This window comes from Phoxinus phoxinus (genome assembly GCF_949152265.1).
Source record: "Phoxinus phoxinus genome assembly, chromosome: 3".
Taxonomy (NCBI): Eukaryota; Metazoa; Chordata; class Actinopteri; order Cypriniformes; family Leuciscidae; genus Phoxinus; species Phoxinus phoxinus.
The window spans coordinates 8929989-8954540 of NC_136878.1; the positions used below are offsets into that span (position 1 = coordinate 8929989).

The following is a 24552-nucleotide window of genomic DNA, read 5'->3' on the forward strand; positions in this document are numbered from 1 at the left end:
AAAAACACACGCGCAGGTGCATGACTAGTATTGACGAGCATATGTCTGTGCTGCCAGGTGTGTATAAACAAAGAGGTGTATGCGCGAGTGTCTGTGTGCATTTGTGTTTTTTATCCGGAGTGGAGATTTCTTTTCCTCACCTCGAACACGGACACGTCGTCCTTCCTGTAGATCTCGTTGGCGGGCGGGTGGAACCAGCTGCACTTTCGCATGTGCTGGTAGAGAATGCTGCGGCTTTTCATGTAGCGTAGACAGAACTCGCAGAGGTAAAGCTTAGGGAGCCTGTCAAATCGAAACAATCACACATCAGTATTTAAAAAAATGAAGGTGCAGAAACATTTCTCGTGCAAGCATTTAAATAAAATCAAAACAGCAAGAGGTTAAGAAGTTTGACACTAATATGGTTTAGCAGAGTCAGTATAATAGTCAACATATACATATGTTGAGAAAAGTATGCGCATATATACACGTGTATATATATATATATATATATATATATATATATATATATATATATATATATATGTCGGATTAGATCATGACAAGAAAATACCATTCCATAAAAAGAGTCCATGGGTATTGATGATGGAGTTAACTTTTAAATGGCCACATATAATTCAATAAACCAAAATAAATATAATTCTAAATGCATATTTTTGAAAACAAAAAGATTAACATGTTGAAGCTGCATTAAACATCATAATGGGATTATAATTTTTTCATGATGATGATAATGGCACATGTTGTTTGTTACCTGCTGTACTCCTGTGGGTATGGAGAAGAGTACCACGTCTGTATTTCATACTTCCCAAACTCTATAACTGATGGGCATCGCATCTGGGGGTCCGGTGGACCGGTCACTCCGACTTTCTATAATAGTTCAAGCACAAGAAAGTTAAGAAAAAGATAACATTGGGCACATTTACAATTTAGAGACTACTAGGCCACTATGGCACCCAGCGCGTCCTGTCACACACAGAAGAGAACAAAGTCACTCTTTTACACAAGAAATGTGTCAAGGCTCTGACTTTTGTTCTAATAATCAAGAACAGTTTTTCACAAGCATACAGCTCCCCACTAAGGCTTACAAGATTATTATTAGCTCTTATCCGCAGACCAACTGGAAATTGAGAGCATCTGCCACTCGCCAGCCTACTGACACTTAGTAGTGAACACACACTTTTCTGCTCTGCATCTCAATAACATATGAAATCCATTTATTCCATATACAAACTAGGAGTGAAACCGCTTGTGTTGAACCATCATTCAGATCATGTTATGTTGGTTTTTGAAAAAAAAAAAGGTGTATGAATTATAACATTTCCATGTTCAAGAGTAAGTACTTTAAGGAAACTAACAAAACACAAATGCAAACAATCAAAAGCAAATACAAATATACGGTAAGCAGGTCTATACTTAATTTAACAAGTTCTACTAGCAATAAAGCAGCATATGAATCAATGCAAATGTTTATGGTCACATTCAGATACACAGAATAAAATAGATAGTTTTTGACCCATGTATCCTTGTTTTGTACTAAATAAGGTTATGACACGCAATATTTTATATTCCAGTGAAATTTTACAATTCTCGATTCCATTTTCGATACCACAGCTAAAACACCAAATTAATATAAATTTCAAAGATTATTAAAAGACAGGTAAACAGTCATTAATAATAAAAAAATATATATTTTTTTTAACTACAAGCAATTGCACAAATAAATACAACAGAACATAGATGAAATAATCAGTGCTTTTAAAGTTTTTCAGGTAGGTCTATCATCAGTAGTTTTCAGGTACAGAAATGTAATAAAGTAATCAAATGTAAAATAACACTGCATATAATCTTCACAGTAAAAATTTAATTAAGGTTACCGGTAATCCAAAAGTTATTCAGTGAAGAGTAGGGAGTTATTTTCTCTGTCTTTTGTAGTTTGATTAACATTAAAAACACAGACAGCACCAGGAATATTAGGCTGATGTCACTTTAAGACTAATGCACAGATCCAATAATGATACACATGCGTTCTTTCTCTACTGAATTCAAAACTAACTATGTTTACTTGAATAATTACTCGTAAAGGAGGGCATTTTGAGATAAATTTGCGTGAATTTGTCTGTTTAGGTGTGAGCGCACAATTCCAATATACTTATAAAGCACATAATAATACAACAAAGTCCACCATAGTGCTACACAAACAATAAAACATTTAAATATAACAAACACAAATAACTATAAATAAAGAATATGCATTTGTCTATCTACTCTCAGATTGTTAGACCCACAGACTCTAAAAACACCATAACTTCTAACAAAGCGTGCACAAGTTCTACATCACTTGAATGCTTAAAGCGGCATGGCTTGAAAACTCGTGCAAATGGTAAACTTTCGAGACCGTTTCAGCACTGAATGAATGACAGGGTACCCGCTGTAACATTGCGCAAGGTAAATAAGAGGATGACATCTAGTGGAGAAGACTAGTAATAAGATTAACGTCAATCAGATATTGTTCAATGTATTAAAACATATATTATTATACATGTATAATATATAAAAATCGATACCAAATTCACCACAGTTACAAAAAAAAAAAGATTAATTGAAAAATCTAATTTCCTTTTGTGCCCAGCCCTAGTTTTTATTAGATAATAAATCAGGATTTGAACCTGGTTATGCTTGCTAAATGAAATTGTATCTCTACACTGCCAACCATCGCAACTTCAGGAGTGACTCTTATATTCCTGTACACATACACAATCATTTAGGGGGATTCATATTCAAATGCAGCTGTCCCTCCTTGAACTTAGCAGTGCACGTGGCCTAAATGTTATAGAGCAAACAAATTCAGTTTTATTGTTAAACTACAGAATGGTATTCTTGCTTTCTGTCTGCTCAACACAAGCGTGCTAGTTCTTTCTGATGCACTGTGTGCAAATATGATTGTCTCTCTCTGGGTTAGTGTGTGTTTTTCTTCGACTGATGGCCCCAGGCAGTCAGAGTGGCTGCTTCTGCAGGGAGCTTCAAATCACACACACACACACACACACAAATCAGCCAATCAGTCTACACATGTGCATTTGTGTTTGTGTGTGTATCACTGAGAGAGGCATCAGCTGTCAAGATAATGGAAACTCTCAAATCCCCCACATTACATTCTGCAGAGATAAAGGCCTTGACAGCTTCCAAGTCTTCACTAATATAGGAAAAGAAAATTCAGAGACTGCAAACAAGCAATGGGCACCCCTACCATCAAGCATACGATTTGTAGACAGGATTCGGTTTGATTTTTATTGAGGGCTGTCAAAGTTTACACATTAGTATATGGAATAAAAAAAAAAAATAATAATAATAAATAAATAAAAATTATGTCATGAATGCATTTTTTTTTTGTAACAGTTTCATTCGGTTCTGCAAAAAAACTGAGCTGCAAAGCAAGCGTCTCTCACACACACAGTCCCTAGAGGAGCAAATTTCTCAGTAAATGGAGAAAGACATTCTTTACAGATTATTTATTAAATTCAGATCATGGGACAGTAATTTGCATTTGTAAGAAAATTTAATGAAGTTTCCCCCTCCCTTTTTGTACCTGTAGTGCCAGTTCCTGAATGTGCCTGAAGAGCTCCACGTCTTTCTCAGTTAGGTTTTCATGTCCTGGCAGCTTGTCTTCGTCCTCCCGCCAGTTGTCTCCACACTCCTGATTGTCTGTGATGCAAACAGACACCAAGACAGTTAAAACAGCCAGAGAGTGAGTGCGAGCACAAAACTGAAGGTACAAAGCAAACACACTAATAAAAGAGACAGCAGATTCACATTTATTCATACTTTTCATTTTACACTGATTTAATTAGGCAAAATGTGACAAGTTTTACTATTATTCTGTCTTCAAATGTCAAATTACAGTAAAGACAATAATAATGTTACAAAGATTTGTATTTCAAAAAAATGCTGATCATTTGAACTTTCTATTCAATCGAAGAACCCTTTCCACAAATAACATTGCAGGGCTCCAGACTAATAATGCCAGGTTCACACATACTCTGTTTGCAGTGAGTATGCAGTACGTATTGTACATATGAGGTGCATAAGCGGCACGGGCAGCACGTGCTTTCACATATGACGCGTTTACATAGCGCAACTGATCCAGAGCCCTTTACCACAAATACAAAATGTATTTATTACTTTTTATTTCAAATCCTCAAGTTGTTACTGAACATTTTTTTTTCAGCATCGTGATTCTCTTCGTACACAGTAGAGTTATACAATCTTTCATAGACATAAGCGCACTATTTAAACATATCATCATTCATTTATTACTTCTATATATATATATTTATATTAAGTTGCTCAAGCAAGTGGCAAAACCTTTAACCATAGCCTATTCTTCTCTCATGTTCAATTTAAAGTTAAAATTGACAAAAACGGCTAACTCTCATGCTTTTTCTTTATACATCTTTAAACAAGAAATCCTGCGGGTCAAAACGCCATCTGTTATTTCCTTTGTAGAAACAAGTCATGATGGAACATGAAACAGTAGTGATTGTATAATGTTTAAATATAAACTCAAAAGCACAATTTGTGAAAAAAATATATTAGCAATAATAATAATAAATTGTTACATTTATATAGTAGCGTTCCATATAAAAGCATCATATGCAAGAGAAATGTCAGCTCTTATCAGTTGGACAACGTGGGTGACACCAGAGCAACCTCTAACAAAATTTTGCCATTCACATTATTCAGCTTTGCCATCACATTACCTAATATGGATATTGGAGGGGGACCTAAACTGACCCATCTCACCTCCTGTCCTGTCATCATGCTCGCCCTTGCGGTTGCTCTTCTTGCGTATACGATATTGCTGGGAATAGTCCACCACTTCAGCGCGGGCTTTCCTCCCGTCTGGGGATGGTGTGAAGAACTTGCTGAGAGCGTCAATCAGACCCTTTGTTTTCTTGTTAAAACGCAGGCCACCATGCCCAGAATCTTCTTCTCGGAGAGAGAACAGCATGCGATCGTCACCAGGGTAACCTTCGCACGAGGAGCTCGAGGAAGAGTGTGGGGAGGAGGAGCCTTGTGAACACCGATCCATCCCTCCGGTGCCTCGCCTTCTCCTGCCACGCCCACCACCTCGAAGCTTCTTAAAAGGTCGGCCCGGTCTAAGAACAAGAGAACTTGTAGTAGTCTTATGAAAACTAATGCAAATAATTTCAACATAGTTCTGCAATCATGGTCATAAAGAGAATTAAACAGTTTAATATACCTGCCCTTTGGTCGCCCCAGTGGTGCATTGTATCGCCGTTTGATTTGTGCTGCTTTTTCATGTAAGAGCTTTCTTCCCTTTTTTCTTGGCCGACAGATCTGACAGATCCACATGCCTGCAGAGCAGCAATCAAGAATCATTACTTGGAAGTATAATTAGAAAGAAAACTAATTTTTGTGTGAAGGAATTCATCAACACAATATGCAGTTAATAGAAGGAATGTTAAATGAAACATTATGAGCCTTAGACACAAATCCACTGATTACACTGTAGTAGAAATTTGAGTGTGTGGGCACTAACCTTTTGGCATTCGCATCAGTGGGGGGTCACAACACTCCATGTGGAAACCTCGGTCACAGGAGTCACAGAACAACATGTTGTCCTGTAGAATACAAATGCACACAGACACAAGAGTCAAGGACCCGAATTATGATTTTTTGCCATTTTGAATGCTAGGAGTTTGTGACTGCTTTCTTTTGAGATCTTCAGTTAAAGAGATGTGATAAGGAACGCAAGGATAATAGTTAAGTAATAAAAAAGAAATTTTAAAATGTAAACCAATACATTTTTCATGTAAACATTACACAACCAGTAATCTGTGGTATCAGGACACAATTTCGACAGGGTAGTATGTCCCACTGTTGTACTAGGGCTGGACGTTATGATATGCATCTTAGTGTATAAAAGGTCTATAATTTGAGATTTTGCTATATTGTGTACATCACGGTACGTAAACATATACGTGTAGACACTATTGACACTTTAGAGTGATGAAACACATAAACGAGACAAAGAGCAGGACTTTCTTGATGTTAAAAACAGTTATTAAAGACCCACTCCGATGAAAATCATGTTTTTCTAGGTGTTAACATGTTCTTGTGGCATTTTTCTGATGTTAGAGGACATATCTTGAGAAAAATAAGCTCAAAGTTGTATTTCTGAGTATTTCTACATTCAAATGTCTGTGAATCAGTAGCAGACGCTAAAATGCCGTTTAAAATAGACTGGAGTTATGACGTAGAAACTCCACTGGGCGGGGCCACGAGCTCATACTCAAATTGGAACACATACTGGCAATAAGTCACTTTTCACCGTCTATCAATCGTCAAAACTAAAGTTTGGAGAGCACAGACTGATCCCGTCAGTAATTACATCATTACATAATGAGAGAGGGCAGCCAGCCTCCTCCAGCCAAGCAACAGGTGAAATTCCGCGCTCGTCCATGTAGACTTGCACACGCCGGGTGGCGATGAGTTTCGCCTGTCGCAGTCGTTTGTCCCCTCGTGTGTCAAGCCCATCACTCGTGAGAGAGTCAGTCAGTTTTTCAGATATAGCGGTGACATTAGCATCATAATAATCCCGAAATTCCGAGCAATCCACTGATACTATGTCCTGATTGATCACTGTGGGAGGGATGAAATATTGAGACGAAGTCGAGCTGTTTTTTACCGCGACGTCTCGGAGTGAAATAATGATCGGTGATCGGTGATAACTTTGATTAACTTCGGATAATAATAATGAACGTGTATATATAATACTGTAATGCTTCTCCGTGCCAACGGCTCCGCCCACAACGCAGAGGCGAATTGCTAATGAGCTACTGCCGCTCTGCTGAAGCGAAGTCCCAGAAAACGGTACAGGTTTTGAGATTTTGGCTAAAAATGGCATAATCATAATTTAAAGACCACTGGGAATGTTTAAAAATAGCTCAAAATATGATCGGAGTGGGACTTTAAGCACAATAAATTTTGATAAAGAACTCAATGTGGTGCTTGTGCTGACTGACACACTGAAAATTATGTTCTTACCCCATCACCAGTGAAGTACATACCGAAGTGCATAATGGAAGTCTATACACTACTACTCAAAAGTTGCAGTCAGAAAAACATTTTTTTACAATAAATGTATACTTTTATTCAGCAGGGATGCATTATATTAATGAAAAGTTACAGTGAAGATTTAAGATGTCAAATGCTGTTCCTTTTGAACTTTCTATTCAGCAAAAGAATACTGAAAAAGTCCAGTTTCTATACAAATATTAAGCAACTGTTTTCAACATTAATAAAAAATATTGAGCAACAAATCATTATTAGATCAAATAAATGCAGCTTTGGTGATCATAAGAGACTTCTTTTAAAAACTTATTTTGCTTTTTTTAAACCTTTTGAACAGTAGCGTAAATGAGGACGCAGCCTAAATTAACATGATCTGGCAGCAACAATGAGAAAGACCATGGAAAAACCTACTGCATTTTTTCCTTGGTCCTGGCAGCTGCTGCAGGTCTTGCACTCAATACATTGCCACCACAGAGCTTTGACCCGTGTTGTGAGCTCCGGAGAGAACTTCAGACAGGATGGGTGCCCTGAGAAGACAGAATAAAACAACCTTAAATAACCTGAATAGAGCCTCATCCCGATGAGAAAAGACAGTGCCATTCATGCCTTCTACTCTTATCTTGAACCATAATTATTTTTCAGGGTATTTGTTGAGTTTTGAAAATCAAATTTAAAACCTATTTAACCTTTTTTTAGGATATTCAAAGTCATTTTGTATATCCAATGAACAAGCAAATTCAATCTCAGAATAATTCAGATACGGTATATAAGATTTCACCTAATTAAACATGTTTTATCCAATACATACATGTACTGAAATTGGTTAACATACCAACATATTAATACATACGGATTAGAGGTAAACCGATATAGGATTTTGTTTATACGACAATGTTGTGTTTAAAGAAAGGCAATAAACAGATCATTGTGCCAAAAATTTTTTTTATGTGATATGGCGTGTGAAAACATATGTTTTGTCATCCCCAAATATTAAGACCTTTTAAACTTAATAAAACTGAATACAAGAAGAATACTTTGTATTTTAAAATGTAGCCTTTTTTTAGCAGATGCTTTTGTCTAATACTACTTTCCAGTATACTTGGTGTTTTTAATATTTCAAAATAAAATAATAAAATTGTTCAAATGAACTTTCACCCCTTCCTTACCGCTGTTCCCACAGTCTGCACAGGAGATTAGCTCTTCAGGCTTCTTGTCGCGGTTCTGTTCCTTGGTCCCCAAACAGAAACTACAGATGGGTATGGGCTCTGCCACAGACTGAGAGAGAAAAATGAATAAATACTATTAATACATAAACCTCGCAAAAATGTCTAAGTAGCTCCAAATGATACAGTGAAACAGAGGTCTGAATATTGTGTAAATGAGCTCAGCTGAGGACAGCATGGATGAATTATGAACCATATTAAGGTCTGCTTCATTCAGCTCTGAGCACTGCTTATACCTCTCCACAGAGTCAGAAAAGCCTGAAGCAAATAGATCGGCTTTTACATTGTTTAGGAAAGGAAAAAAGAAAAAAGAAACCATATATAAAATGTTACAAATTGTGTCCAAACATTTTTGACATTTTCTGAGTGGTATTTGCCAATGCAAAACTCATTGCCAGGCAGTTGCTAAGCTCTCTAGAGTCAGTCAATGAGTGGCATCAGAAAGTCCAAAAACAAATCTGACACAAACCTAGTGGTTCAGAGTATAACACCCTATTTTGATGATCCACTTCGCACCTACATGTCAACGAACTCTCATTAGAGTATTAGTAGACGGTCTGCTTAATATCTGCCAACACTTTATTTTGATGCTCCTCCAACAGTCATTCTACTGACTACAAGTAACTTTGCAACTTCATGTCAACTTATTCTACTCACCCGAACCCTAACCTAACAATCTACTAAGAGTCTAAGGCTGTTTACACTTGGCATTAACATGCGATCTGTATCTGGATGTTGTCCACATACACATTGAAAATACAAGTGTAAACGCGCTTCTGATCGGAATGTTATCCGATCAGCGTTTCCAGTTTCAGAGGTAGTCGAAGACGCATTGTAATCGGATCTCAGTGTAATGTAAACGCAATCCAGCCATCGTGTCTGCATTCACAGGTGGACGTCATATAAATCCCCGCCCAGTCTCCCCACGTGGCTGTCAGAAAATAATGGCCATACGCAGTTTAGACAATAAATTACATTTATTTGAACCTTACAATAAACGTCAATATTTAAAACAGTTTATTTAGACTTACATGATACTGTGTGTCATTTTTCATTTTAATTGTGCAACATTATCTGAACGAGGCGATCGCCTGTACAATCACAGCTGTGAGGCATGAGATCTTAATGAAGAGCGTGCGCTGCTTTGCCAGAGGAATAATAGGAATAAACTTTAGATTTTTTGATGTTTTAAATGTTTTTGTTTCAGCATGTTTATTAATCTCCCATTTCTGTTAATATAGTCATTGCATGCTATAACCTTAAACCCCGATGATGTGACTTGTTTAACATGATCAACCCAGTTAATTTTGTATGATCAACTCTGGAAATATTCCTCAATTCAAAAAACTTAATTTGATTTAAGGATGGAGATTGCACAGGAAAGTAAAGTGAGTGAGTGAAAGCAATTGGGACATTGCTTAATTTGTATAATATTTACTCTTATTGGTGTTGTGCTACAGACCTAATTTAAATATTATGCAGGAAACAGAAATCCGATCGGTTATCCAGATACAGAGGCTACTTAATATGAACAAATGTAAACGCACGGTGTCCTGATTGGCTAATGATCCGATCCGCTTGATCAGATCACGGTGATCGCATGTTAATGCCAAGTGTAAACGCAGCCTAATAGTCCAATTAGAGATCAACCGATGATCAGTTTGACCAATACTTAAGCATTTTCCCATAATCGGGTATCGGTTTTGTAATATCGGATTCAAAGATAAATTGCACACAAGACGACCATTGAAGCACTGTGTCTGAGGGGAGAAGAGTCAACAACGGCGTTCAAAGGTAAAATAACTGGCCTCCCTTATTTAATCAAGTTTAACAGCCATTAATGCACAAACGAGACGTTACATAAATGCTTGAAATGTAGTTTAAACTTGGCGCTACAGAATAGAGACAGTCAAGTCCTGTCCCAATAAAGATGCAACTTTACATGAACTGAATAAAACAGACATGAATGAGTATATGTTGGAAATAAAAGCACTGCGTTTAATGCTCTCTCTGTTGTCAATGCTCATCATTAGTCTCATGAAGTCCCGTTCATAGTGCAGTTCACCAGGTTGATGCTCCAGCAGGGCTCCAACTTTTAACATGAGCCACTCGTTTAAAACTCCTTAAATTATATTAACATCATCAACTATATAACCTTTATTTCGCTAATAAACATCTAAATAATTACAGCTCTGTGGAAATTAATTATGATCTCCGCAAGAGAAGTTCTGTGTACGCACAGATAAAAACAGCGCTCTGTCAGCAGGTATTTCATAATCTAGACGGACAAAAACATTATTAATAATTCTGATAACATGCTAGAAGAGATGGACTCAGTAAAGTTTATTTTTCTGAGTGAGTGTATTCCAGCGTGTTCCATTCTCTTAACTCTTTAGCTTAACAAATATCTCACACACCTTTTAAAACTGTAGTTTATGCTTATATTTATGGGGAGTTGATAGACTCCCCTGTCATTCATTTATGTTCTCCATTTGAAAACATTAGACTTTGTAAATCAATTTTGCCTGTTGTTAATATTAATGCTGTTATGTAATAAAAAGATGCAACTGGGATCAAGCAGTAATGTTTTTTATTCAGGCGGTTTAGGATGTTTTATGCTTTTTATTTGTTATAAGTATTTTTACATGCTATATTTGTTACCTGTTTGCTGATTAATGGTCATATTTAAAAGAGACACTTTAGTGACAGTGCAATTTTTTTGCACTCTTTAGATGTAGAAGTGTGTTTTGTTTTGTATGCAAGATAACAGTATTAAAAATGTGTTAAACCGTTTGTTCAGTTCAGTGCTGCACTAACTGTCAAAACAGAAATAAATATAGGTTAGGTAAATTGGTTATTGAGCACATAAACATGAAAATAATTTGTATCTGTAATATATAAAAAAAACAATGTCGACTGGTCTCCAACTCTATTAAGAGTAAGGTGGCATATGGTGCTAAGTTACTTCAAGTTAGTAAATGTCTGAAGTGTGGGCCATCAAAATAAAGTGTTACCCAGAGTTTTGATAATCAAAGAGGCTGCAGTGGGCATGATCACAGTGATTGTGTGGGCCTAGAGGTGGGATTATTGTCAGGATGGGGGCACAAAAGCATGTGTTGATGCTTATTCTAAGCCACACCATCTGACATTTGCTTCTGGAGCAACATTAATCTTTCAGTGTGTCCAAGAGAGACCCACCCACGATGCAGTATGCATCATACACCACACACAGACACATGTGAGTGCAAGGAGAAGTTCAAGAAGAGCTGAACGCATATTTCTTTACAGATATTGTACAACATTACAGCCTATGGAACAGCACAAATATGAAGATTGCTACTATAGTTTTGAATGTGACTCAATCTAATGGGCTATTATGGCAGTAGCTGTAAAGAAAGACACTATGGGTATTAGACTGGAAGTGTGTATAGCGTTCTTGACTGGCTAGTAAGAAATGGCAGATTTAGGCTGAAAGAAAAAAAAAGGTCAGTGCGCATATGAGGGTGTTTCTCTGTCTGTCTGTCTGTCTGTCTGTCTGTCTGTCTGTCTGTCTGTCTGTCTGTCTGTCTGTCTGTCTGTCTGTCTGTCTGTCTGTCTGTCTGTCTGTCTGTCTGTCTGTCTGTCTGTCTGTCTGTCTGTCTGTCTGTCTGTCTGTCTGTCTGTCTGTCTGTCTGTCTGTCTGTCTGTCTGTCTGTCTGTCTGTCTGTCTGTCTGTCTGTCTGTCTGTCTGTCTGTCTGTCTGTCTGTCTGTGTGTGTGTGTGTGTGTGTGTGTGTGTGTGTGTGTGTGTGTGTGTGTGTGTGTGTGTGTGTGTGTGTGTGTGTGTGTGTGTGTGTGTGTGTGTGTGTGTGTGTGTGTGTGTGTGTGTGTGTGTGTGTGTGTGTGTGTGTGTGTGTGTGTCCAGGCAGGGAGGAGAGAGGACAGTGTGATTTATTGGGTTCATTTTTCCTCTGATTCAGGTCCACACACATCCATACTCAAGGGTGGGACTCTAAGAAAGAAAACCAAACCCTTACATACAGCTCTCTTATTGTAAAAATGCACTTAAAGAAGCACATTTGATTATATCTTGGTAAACAAAAGCAATTAACGTGTCATATTGGGCGTTTGTTCGGTGCTTTGCCGCTCATACATGAGCGCACAGGCTATCGTAGAAAGACGTAAATGGGTAGTTGATGGGTAGATGAACTAAAAAGGGGCCAAAAATCTAAGTTCACCAGACAGAGTGCCAAAATCTGATTTGCTGGTATTAAAAAAATAATAATTCTCATTTAAAACCCCTGGGGTTGCTCACCAAGGTGGCATTTATTTGATAAATACAGTAAAAAAAAATTCTAGAATTTTCTATTTATATATATATATTTTACAAAGTAATTTATTCCTGTGATGGCAAACATTATTTTTAGCAGATGAAAATTAAGTAGAGGATTAATTCAGTCTGAAGGGTCACATGATGTTGAAAACCGTTGTCTTGCTATTATATTTTTGTGCAAACTATGTTTTTTTTCAGGATTCTTTGATGGAAAGAAACAGCCTTTATTTGAAATAGAAATCTTTTGCAACATTAGAAAAGTGTTTACTGTCACTTTTGATCAATTTAATGCATCCTTACTGAATAAGTTAATTTCTTACAAAATAATAAATAAATCTTACTGACCCCAAACTTTTGAACAGTAATGTTTTTTTTTTTTTTTTTTTTTTTTTTGTGTACACTACTAATACTATTACTACTACCCACACAACCTAGGATAGTGCTTGATAGCACTTGATAATTATTTTTGTTCAGAACAAGTCAGGACAAGTAGCAAACCTGGGCAGTTTGCGGACACACCTTGAGTTCATACAACAACTCTTTCATTCTTCAAAAAGACAAGCAAAAACAACTTAGATGAGAAGAGCAAACTATTCACAGAGCAAAATTAAAGCACAGCTGCCAGGCAGCAGACCACCACAGGAAATCTAAAAATATTTCATGTAGGAGAGAAAAATTATTCTTACAGAAGCGCATCTGACAGGACAAAAGCCACCCCCTCACACACACACACAGACATTACAAACACACACATGCGCACGTGCATCAATCTGCCAGTTTTTCCCCATTCTAATGAAGCCTTCAATTTCCTCTTAATGTACACAAAGCTGAGTGCATGTTGAGCGTGGGCAATCAGACACTGGAAACCCGAATGAGTAGATGGGGATACAACAGGAATGGCAGGGGGTGGGAGAACAAAACCTACTGTCCTTGTCTCTGGCTCTGTCAAGGTTCTCATTAACATGTGAAACTCATTTCTCCATTCATGCTGCCCCCTACCAATCACCCACAAGCCCCTGTGCAAGAACCTCACTGATCAACGTACAGGGGGAGACAGCTGGAAACACTAGCGCACACTAAAAAAACACAACCAAACACAAACAAGTGAGAGAAAGGAAACTGAAAGAAAACAACAAGAGGGCAGAGACGTGCAGATGCAACAATACGGTCATACAACAAAGCAGGCTCTCACTGTCTCACTGGTTCTGCGTACAACCAAAATAACAACACGTCTTTTGGATGGGAATATAGGGTGTTCTCAGCCTTGACCTCAGGTTTTTAATTGCCATGCATGGTACTAAACAACATTTTTTGTCTTAGATACACCCATAGCCGCACCAGTACATCAGAAGTACCCCTTCTTCATCAACATCAAATCTGAAATGTTAACTAATCATTTTAATAATGTTACTAATACAAATTATCTTTAAAAAAACTGTAAATGATGCTGTGAGTGAAAAATAGACACCATTCGACAGACAGATATATAGTAGAATCAGGTTTTTTTTTTAGATTCCCCCACGATTCTAGAGAGACAACTAAACAAAATAACAATTTACTACTAGAGGTTCTGACAAAATGTTATTTGCTGTAGACTATTTTTTAAAAATTGTTATTTGTATTCATAAAACAAATTATGAATAATTTTTGAATGAGTCTTTGAATGAGTGATTCAATTTCAAATAAAAACTTCACTTGTTTCACAACTCGAGGAATCAGCGGTTTTGAACGAATCTCTTGAATGAATGATTCAATGACAAATACAGGGACTTTGTTAACAGTCACTTGTTGCCAACTAGTGGCGTAACAATGCAATTGATACAATCTTTATTTGAAGCGTCAAGTTCTTTCAAAAGGTGATTTACTCTATTTTGATCTCTACCATAGACATCAGTGTTTATATCCGAACTATAAACTTTTGACGACTATCCCAGTATTTCTGTGATGATTTGAATTATTTTAACACAGCAATAATGACGCTGTGTGGTTGAAAAGTTATTTGTGAAGCCGTTTCATACCTATAGGCTACATGATAACTGCTCTCTCTTGGTCAGCAGCAGTGCCAACAGAGATCTAAATGCACGCTGTGATCATAGGCTACTTGTCAAAGGTTTAATACAAATGGCCGAATCGTTGTCGCTTAGTAATAAGATTGCGTGGGTGTTTGAAGCGAGACTGCGATCTTTTAACGATTAATCATGCAGCTCTAATAGATAGACATTCTTTAAACAGATTTCCTCTATTTCTAAAAGACCTATCACAGTAACACAAACAATAAAACACCTTTCAGATTGGGTGCAACTGCCAAAATGCCTCCTGCTGACTTGAGAAGCAATGAGAAATGAAGCCCATTGGTTGATATATCAAGTCAGGGTGGCTTCACAAATAGAAGAGCCAAACAAGTCATCATACTATGTGTAGACCATCCCTGATAGACGATCTAAAATAAGGGATGCAGATTTGGAGGTCACGCTAGCACTTTGCAAATACATCTAACAGCAGGGAGCAATGAAGCAGAGAACATGTGTGTGCTAAATAATGGTCAACCTTGTAAAGCTCAAGTCCATCATGGGACATGATGACCATACGATGCCTGAGGTCATGAAAGAGTCAACGTGAAGAGATGGTCGCACATAAAGCAAGGTGCAATTAATGATTTAAGTAGGATACATTTATAGATGTAAAACAGTTTATGAAACTTGTGCACAGTTACATTAGCATTAGCTATCCATATTGCAAACAAAACCATCCAGCACAATCCACACTTTCTATTTTCTTACACCATCACAAGAAATTTTCCAGCATTGTTGTTTCTGTCCTCACTAAAAGCAACACAGCACAAAGGAAAACAACAACAACAAACAATCAGAATAATCGTTTAATACACAACAGGAAGATGGATGAATGTCAGCTGATAACTGTGCATTTTGGCTGATAAACAGAAGATCCCAAATCTACCACCAGGCTTGTCAACAACAAATTCAGCAAATATTGTGTATCAAATCATGTGTTCATTGAATTTACTGCATACATCGCATTTGCTATCCTTACATCTCCTTATATTTACCAGATATATAATTTGCCACTGCATCAGCATTAACTATAAAAAAAATTAGACCAATGAAATGTAACTACATACAGAGAAACTATTCAATCAAAGCCTGGTTAGGAGTCTACAACCACTCTGTATCTCTAATGGCTCAATGAACTTAGACCTATATAGAGGGATGATGGTATTTCTAACGGTTATCACACAAGTCCTGTAAACCTCTTTACATTCCAGTAACGTTTATGGTCAACTCATGCCATGCCAGAGCAGTCAGGACAAAAGGGCCAACACTGATTACCTTCCAGACACATAATCAATGTACAGGGCAATTTTGTATGCATGTCCCTTGTATTCTCTACAGCTTCACTTTGAAACAAGAAAAGGGTGAAAAAGTACACATTTATATGTGCTGAAGGGTTTGAGGGGTGCAGGTCATTACAACAATGCTGTTCAGAGGAATGAAGAAAGTATAAAACAGGAATATGCACTCAGAATTCAAAGTTATACATATTATCACCCCACCTTTGTGTGTGTTTGTTAAATATTCTGGGATAATCTGATTATGCTTTCAGCTTCCAATACAAGTGCAGAGCTATCAGCTCCTATTTTACGCATTTAACCACGCTTAAATCAATTCTGCAGATTCACCAAAATCACTGCAAGATCTGCAAATTGCATCTGGATATGAAAATGACAAACTTACAATGAAAACCTAGAGGTAGTGTTGGGCGATATGCTCCTTTTTTCATATCGTCAGCCCGTGAGATATCGTGAGGGGGCGGGGCTTATTTGATTAACTTATTTACTGATTAATTTGCTTGTTTTATTATTTCGTTTTATAAATGAGAATCTTTTTCTATTTTGCTAGCAAAGGTGAAGTGTTTATTCATAGGCTAAATCAGGTTATGTATAGTGAGGTAAAAAAGGATCCTAATAATTTTTGTATCTGACTCAGAGTACTTCATGTCAGCGGGACATTTACAGAGATCCTCTCATGCCGTTACAGATGCAGTATTTTGACTGTACTTCTGCACGAGATGGGAACACGTTTTAATAATTTCTTGGGTCAAGAAAGAGTCGGAGTTTGTGATACATGTCCTCCTACCAGTGCTCTCTCTGTTTGGATGCACTTCACATATGCGCACTTCAATAAACCCAAAGAACGCGGGTTAATGGGTTTTAAATGCCGGGAGAAATTAGAGTAAGGGGCAAAAATCTAGCTGAGTCGATTGTTTTATGCTTAAACTTATGACTTGACTCCGATAAAAGAAAAACGGGTTAATGCGTTTACATGACCACATGCATTGTCAGTTTATTCAGCATAATCGGGTTAATCGGTGCATGTAAACACGCTCATTCCCTGAAAGTGAAAGCAGAAACGGACTGAGCTTTCGGCATCTGTCGCTGCATTAACGCCGTATTCTCTCAGAGACGACGATGGATATAACAGTATAGCAACTATCTTAATTTACTGGCTTAATATTTCTCTTGTTGACCTACATTAATGACAGAGAATTTTTTTTAAGAATATTTCTTGTTAAACAAGTGTTTGAAGCTGCTTTTGATTTTCAAAGATGGCAGAGTTGTGCTGTGTTCGTGAACTAAAGACTGTTATTAGGCCTATAATATCATTTTAGTGATATTAATAATATTTTGTAATTGTATTGTTTTTAGTGTTATTAGTGTCATTAAATGTTTTGTTAATGTGCTATGGCAACAAAATACTGACGAACAACGATGCTGTTTTCATCTTGGATCTGTATAAGAATGATGCGTCTGTTAAAACAAGCACTCTTGACAATTTGTGAATGGATCACCTTGCAATTAAATTTTTATGGGGGAAGTAGTTTTTTAGTCTGTTTAAAAAAAAAAAATTTTAGACATCAGTCTACATACGTGCAAGTGATGTCGCAAGTCTTAGGCTATGTGGTGATGTCGTTATGAATTTAGGCAAGGCAAATTCCTAATATTAATTTAATAACAATACTAGATTTATAATAATATAATACATTAATGAGAAAAAGCCAATTATCGTATTGATATCGTCAAAGACATCTACCATCAGCGATAACTCTGACTATCGTTGATACACGATACTATCATCACAACCCGAGTGTAGACTCCTTTCATCATTTTATTTTGGGTGAGATTTAGTAGGGAAGCTAAGGGTGTAACAAAATATTGTCTCACAATATCAATAAATGCAAATATGCATAGCGGATTGCAATAATACGTATTGTGAACAGTTTACACAAAATAAAAGTTAAGACATTTAATTAAGCATCGAATATGGTAAACCCAGAAGGTCAGTCATTTGAGCTTCAATGTTTAATAAACTGAAAATAAAACATCAAATATGATACAATATTTTTTTCCATTATGTTTATGGGGGAGAAGGACCAAGTCCAAGCCTATTCAAGAACACCCCTAATATAGTACCAAATATTGCATATTAATGACCAGACCTTTTTGTTCACCATGTGTTAGAATAACTTAAAAAACCTTTACCATTTATTTTGGCTTTGTTTACAGTATCACCATGATATCAGTATCATGTGTCGATTGTCGAACCAAATCGTGACATGAATATACACTGTTACAATCCTACTTACTAGTAATAAAAATTTCCAGGTTTTACCCATTAGCTGCTCCTGGTCACCAATTCAGTGGTCCATACTCGCATAATGCTGACTATGAACCTACTGAACATCATCAGGCTACACATTCACATGACATAGCTACATTTCAGCGTCATCAGAATTTTCACACGTCCCCAGAATGACCGCCTGAGGAACTTTCCTTCAACCCTGGAGCTTTCAGCTGTGAAAGGGCAACACGAGACTCCCATCCCTCTTACTGCTGACTCTTATACAAAACCCTCTCATCAGGACCAGCCCACTTAATGTCCAAAATACACATGCTCTCATAACCCCCCAAAAGCTATGAGATTTCCCGTCTATACCTCCATGTCCCTTGTTTGACTTCAGCCCCTCCTCACTCCCCACATATGCCCTGGCAATGACCCCCTATTAGAGGAAGAACGTGTGAGCGAGTCTGCGATCATGTTTAAATGGAGGAGTGTGTCATTCGTGTGTTGACTACACAAATCGCTCCTTCATATCGGGGTCACAGCCAGTGCTCACCCATTTGTTTTGCTCCCTTCCTCACTGCACTGAAGCAGAACCCTTAATGATCGTATACAGGCAGCATGGGAATAGTCAGCAATATATGCAGGTATAAACGGTCAAACACCATATCTGGCAAACACAAACCAGTTATTGAAAAATCAAGTGCATTCTTCTAAATTCAAGCATTAAATCAAAGTTTAAAAAAGCTGCGTTACAACTAATTAAATTACCTCAAACGATAATTGCTGCAATAAAAGCTTAACTTTGAGCAAAACAGGGCCAAAGAGTTTCGTTTGCACTAAATAAGTAGATGACAGCTTTTTGTGTAAACCTGTAAGCTGCAGATGAACCTAAAAACACCAGAGTCAAGAATGCGTTGAAAAAAAGCAGCAGCAATGTTGGGGTTTGTTGGTCATCTGGACATGAATCAATTCAAATTGCGATTACATACATTTTGTGGGACTGTCACTTCTTTATTGTCCAAATCCAAATCTTAAATGCATTCTCATTTTATTTATAGACTGAGATTGCCCAATGACATCTTAGAGTTAAGATTTAAGTTAAGTGCATAGCCAGAAAAGGACAATTTTAAAAGGCAACCTCCATGCATGGCAAAGGACATAAAACAATTGCAGAAATAGGCCTAAAAACATTGACAAAAACAATCACAGTTGGTAAGAAACCAACTGATCGCTGTAAAAAGCAAACCAACATGAGAAAGAATCTAATTTTAGTTGAGGCACGTTAAAACTAGGGATGTGCAAGACTAGTCGACTAAACGGTACAGCTGCTACTAGTCCATACTGAAAAAAAAAAACAAGTTTTTATCGTTCAAATTACTGCCGTTTTAATGTCACTCAGAAGAGCAGGGCGCGAGCCGTGGAAACGGAGTGAAGCCAGTCTGGAGTCACAGGAGCTCCGAAAGATAAGAGGAGTGACGACAGTGGGATGCTCCGATCCACCTTTTTTGTTTCCGATACCGATTCCGATACCTGCAATTCAATATCGGCCGATACCGAGTACCGATCCGATACAAAGGTAAAATGTTAAAAGAGCTAAATTACTTAATTAGCTGTATGCATTACTTTGCAAGATATCAGGCTCAACTTAAACAATATTTTTTTTAGCCTTGTAAAACAAAATGACAAACAATGTATTCACAAGTTTAGTGATTTATTAAACCAGCACCAGAGCAACAAGTGCAAAATAAAATAAAAAGTTCAGTAGCTTAAACTTGTTGACATTCAAAATTAAAGTGCAAAATTTGCACAGGATGTTTAATGGATGCTATTTGCACTGCAAATAGGAAATTAAACTAGAATAGTGGATAATTAAGCAGTAAAATTTAGTCTAGAAAAATCACAAGTGCACAATAATTGTATTAAATCTGAACATGAAAAAACATTTAGTGGGGAACAAATATGAGAATAAGTGTAACACTAAATCTGGTAAAACGTTACACATTCCTCTTTGTATTGTTGTAAAATACATTCATGAAAAACAAGATAACAAAAATCTAAAATATTAATTATTTTATAGCCTACTATAAAATTGAGACATGTTTTAAATGTATAGCACAGCGGTTTAATGAGGCAGCAACATGATGGATAGTACAGAACTATACAGAACAGTCTATACAGAACAGTCGCTGTATTGATATGAAAAGCGGCACAAGCACTTATGCGCATCCCGAGCGCAGAATGATGCGCTTGAAGCAACATGAGTCACAGCGCGCAGCGCGTCGAGTCCACATTGAAGAGTTCAAAGCACGAAGGAAAGACATATTGATGCTTAGAGTATTATACAGTATCTATCTAAGCAATAGTTTATTTATTATTTTCTTTTAACAGTTTTAAATGTCATTTACTGTGCGCGTGAAGAACAGTTAGCTGCTATAGTGCTCTGACTCCAGTGTTGTGAGCAGACACCCGGTAGAAAGTAGTTAAGGTACAGCAATAAAGTCCGGCAAGATAAAGTTGTTTAATGCAAAACCATAGTCCTATATCTACAGATCAAGTATAATTATAGTAACATTGAATCAGCTTGGAGAGAGTTTTTCATCGTGTTGTTGACTCGTCGTAACCGAACGCGACGCGCTGTTTGATGCTGAATGGAGAATGACTGACAGCCGCAGCGGAGGGAAAAAGTGTACGTGATCTTGAATTTAATGACTTAAATATTCATTTATATCTCACATTATACTATATAATGGCTTCAGAACACTTATAATATAGTGCACGACAACGTTATGGTGCTTTATAATGTTTTTGTGCCTTTTGTGGGGCTTAACAATAGCACAGAATAGTATACGCACAATATCGGATTTGGATCGGCCTCGTCTGACCGATACCCGATCCGGCAAAAATGTCAGTATCGGAGCCGATCCCGATACTGAATATCGGATCGGCGCATCCCTAAGTGGAAGGCGAGAAAATACCAGGCATGGGACATTTTTGACAAATTTCTGATTTTGTTACGATTTTTTCTGTAGAAAGACAAAGATAAATAGTGATGAAAGCCAAAATTTTGAAATCACTGCATTTACCAAGTAGCCTAATCCACTATTTTGTAGAGGGAGTCAAAATGACAATTTTCACCTGAGATTTGGAGACAAATTACAAGTGGGTAAAAATGACTTTAGAAAGATGGCAGCATCAATATATTATTTTTAGAGATTCACAGATTGGCAGGTCTATTAGTAAAAATCTGTTGACTTTAGCAATCTTTGTTTCATTATATGCCAACAGTGACAGTTCAAAAATGGGAGAAAGCACTTGTTTGTTTTTTTCCTAAAGTTTGCATACCTATAAATCAGGGGTAGGCAAGTTCGGTCCCAGAGAGCCGCTGTCCTGCAGAATTTAGTTCCAACCCTAATCAAACACACCTGAACAAGCTAATCAATGCGGCTCTCTAGGACCGAACTTGTCTACCCCTGCGTATAACTCAAGTATTAAAGATATCTTATCCTTTTAGATTCTGGTTCTTAAACTTTTCTTTCGGCATTTCCATTTTAAAGGCCCTCGATGGTTCAATCCCAGAGATAGGGGGTATCTTAATGTGGCTCCTTGTAAACATTTTCAGTGGTCAAAAACCAAATGTTGGTCACTTTGCATACAGCTGATACCTTTTTCCTTTGAAAGAACAAATAATGTTAGAAATGTATCTCATGTTTTTCTATCAACACAATTGCATTGAACACATTTGTCTAAATGCCATAAATATTCCTTTTCCAAAGCTGTCATGCCTGTAACTCTAAAAGTATTTAAGATGTCTTAATATCCTTCTAGACTCTCATTCTTAATAAATGTTCCTTTTAAAAACGTAATTTTCAAGGTCCTATATAGTTTAGTCCCATAGATATGGTGATTCTCAAAGCAGCTCCATGTTCAAATTGTTGAATTTTACTCATTTTCTGTGATCGAAAATCAAATGTGGTTCACTTTGTTTGCACACAGCTGATACTCATTGCATTTAATGAGGAATGTCTGAAGAATAAATAATGTCTATTAACTAGAAATGTATCTTGTTTCCCTCGATCAAAAGAATTGAATAAAACTCAACTCTCGGAGTAAAAAAACAAATCCACTGAAAATGGTTGAGGCACATTAACTTGCTCTCAAACATCTCTGGGATTGAACCAGAGGGCCTTTAAAATTAAGATTCCAATAGAAAAGTTTGTTATGAACCAGAATCTAAAAGGATATTAAAGATATCTTTAATACTTCTTGAGTTACAGGCATGCAAACATGAGGCTAAAGTACTTTTTGCCAGTTTTGAACTGTCACCATTGGTATAGCGCAACAAAGATTGCTAAAGTCAACAGATTTTCTAATAGACCCGCCAAAAATAAAATAATGATGTTGCCATCTTTCTGAAGTCATTTTTACACACCTATAATTTGTCTCCAAATATCAGGTGAAAATTGTAATTTTGACCCCCCTCTACAAAAAAAATATTAACAAATTCAAAAATTTGAGCCATGGACCTCTGGTTGAGTTGACACGGAATGACCCTATGGTGAACCAATCTAAAACAAGCCAAGATTTTATTCTAAACCTTTTCTTCAACTGCAGACGTGTGGTCATGTGACATCAGGCCACTTGTGGAAGCCTTTCCAGAGCCAGACAAAACACACATGGAGAAACTTGGAAGCGTGTAACAACTTCAACATCATGCTCACAAATCAAAACACAGACCTGAACAGCAACAAACTGAGCTCAAATTTAGCATGGCATCGTTCTGACAGCCAACACCCTGCAGTGAACATCATGGATGTGACCCATATCAGATGTGATAGGAGGGGTGGGTGGGTGTGTGTGTGAATGCGTGTGTGTTTAGCCTCTGGGGAGCATAAGGCAGAGAGCTGCTATTTATCAGGTTACAAAAAAGTGGGTGTGTGTATTGTGCTGCTCTTGTCGCCTGTATGTCTGCAGTTCAGCCTCTATCTCTCCCTCTTCATCCCTCGCTCTCTCTCGTGCAGAATGGTATGGCGTTTATCAGTCTGAGCATGTGTGATTCTCTTCTGCCAATGCAACACGTTGGACAAAACCATCCATTTCACCTGTCCCCCATCTAACACATGAACCCTTGTTTTTTCATACATTTCTAAACAAAAACTTACACACACGCATTCTCTCATTCACTCACATGTTGTCTTTCTCTCCCCACCAACGCAAGCCCATCTTGCAGCTGGTAGCCTAGGCAGGAAGCAAAACTCACGTGACCTCTCATTCTTGACCATCTCTGTAATGTTTTCTTTCAGACTATCTGGCTTAAACCAGGTATTTCAGACTGACAACTGCAGTATTTTGACAAATTTGGTCCCTACCCTGCATGTACCAAACATGCAACCTTAGAAAAAAAACTCCTGAAATCCATTAGGATGTCATCTAAACAAGGTAAAATCTGCACGGGGTGATAATGGAACAACAGTTTTAAAAAGATACTTTTTTACTATCTTTTACAACAGTATGTGCATTTTCATGGGTTTAAATTAAATATTTTTGTTATAAGAGACAATAAAACAATTTTGCTCACTCTTTCCTGGTAAAAAAAATGAACCATTTTCAAAAGTCAATGAATCTGCGACAGCTGAATGTAAAATTGTGACAGGGCTCCGGACTAACTTTTTTACTAGAAGCGCTGTAGCCCCTTACTGCTAATTTTTAGGAGCACAAGCAGAAAATGTAGATGCACACATTAAATCAACCTGCAACGCAGTTATAACCAGTATTTTGAGGTGTAGATCAAATTAGCTTTACCTGTAATTAATTATTATCATTCATAACGTCTTAATGTTAAAACGAGTAGAAAAAAATATTAGGGAGTGAAAACAGCCAATAAGCCAAACAAGTCTACCATTTTAACAATAGTTAAAATGGTAATTTAATGTTTTGTTTTTGTATTTGTTCTTTAAATAAGTGTGAGTTTTCCTACATCTTGAAACTTAGTTTTATAAATGGGGACGATATTTGAAGGATGAACAAATAATGTTTTGGTCATCACATTCAAAATAACATTGAAGATAATATTAGTTTTGAAGTGCTGGAAAAACATGTGTAACAGGCCTAGTACTCGTAAGCATTTTACTATTTCTGTCACAATACCAGTTAGTGTTACTACATTAAATCCATGGTGAATGGTGATGATTTGTGGACTTAAAGACCTCTATAACTTGTTCAGTCATGACACAATGTTTCTCCTGGCTTCCACGTGACAGCTTTTTGATCTGAAATATATTATA

At 37.1% G+C, this 24552-nt stretch overlaps 1 protein-coding gene across 3 annotated transcripts in view; it reads right to left on the reverse strand.

The window, feature by feature from the left end:
- kat6a (K(lysine) acetyltransferase 6A) overlaps nucleotides 1-24552 on the reverse strand; it is a 43480-nt gene that overhangs the window by 12195 nt on the left and 6733 nt on the right. For all 3 annotated transcript variants that reach the window (XM_079607506.1, XM_079607504.1, XM_079607505.1), the window contains exons 3-10: nucleotides 8265-8373; nucleotides 7510-7625; nucleotides 5564-5645; nucleotides 5264-5378; nucleotides 4804-5159; nucleotides 3590-3705; nucleotides 755-870; nucleotides 141-282 (exon numbers count right to left, since the gene is read on the reverse strand). In XM_079607506.1, coding sequence (XP_079463632.1) covers nucleotides 141-282; nucleotides 755-870; nucleotides 3590-3705; nucleotides 4804-5159; nucleotides 5264-5378; nucleotides 5564-5645; nucleotides 7510-7625; nucleotides 8265-8373 — 1152 coding nt within the window. The remainder of the gene's footprint in view (nucleotides 1-140; nucleotides 283-754; nucleotides 871-3589; nucleotides 3706-4803; nucleotides 5160-5263; nucleotides 5379-5563; nucleotides 5646-7509; nucleotides 7626-8264; nucleotides 8374-24552) is intronic.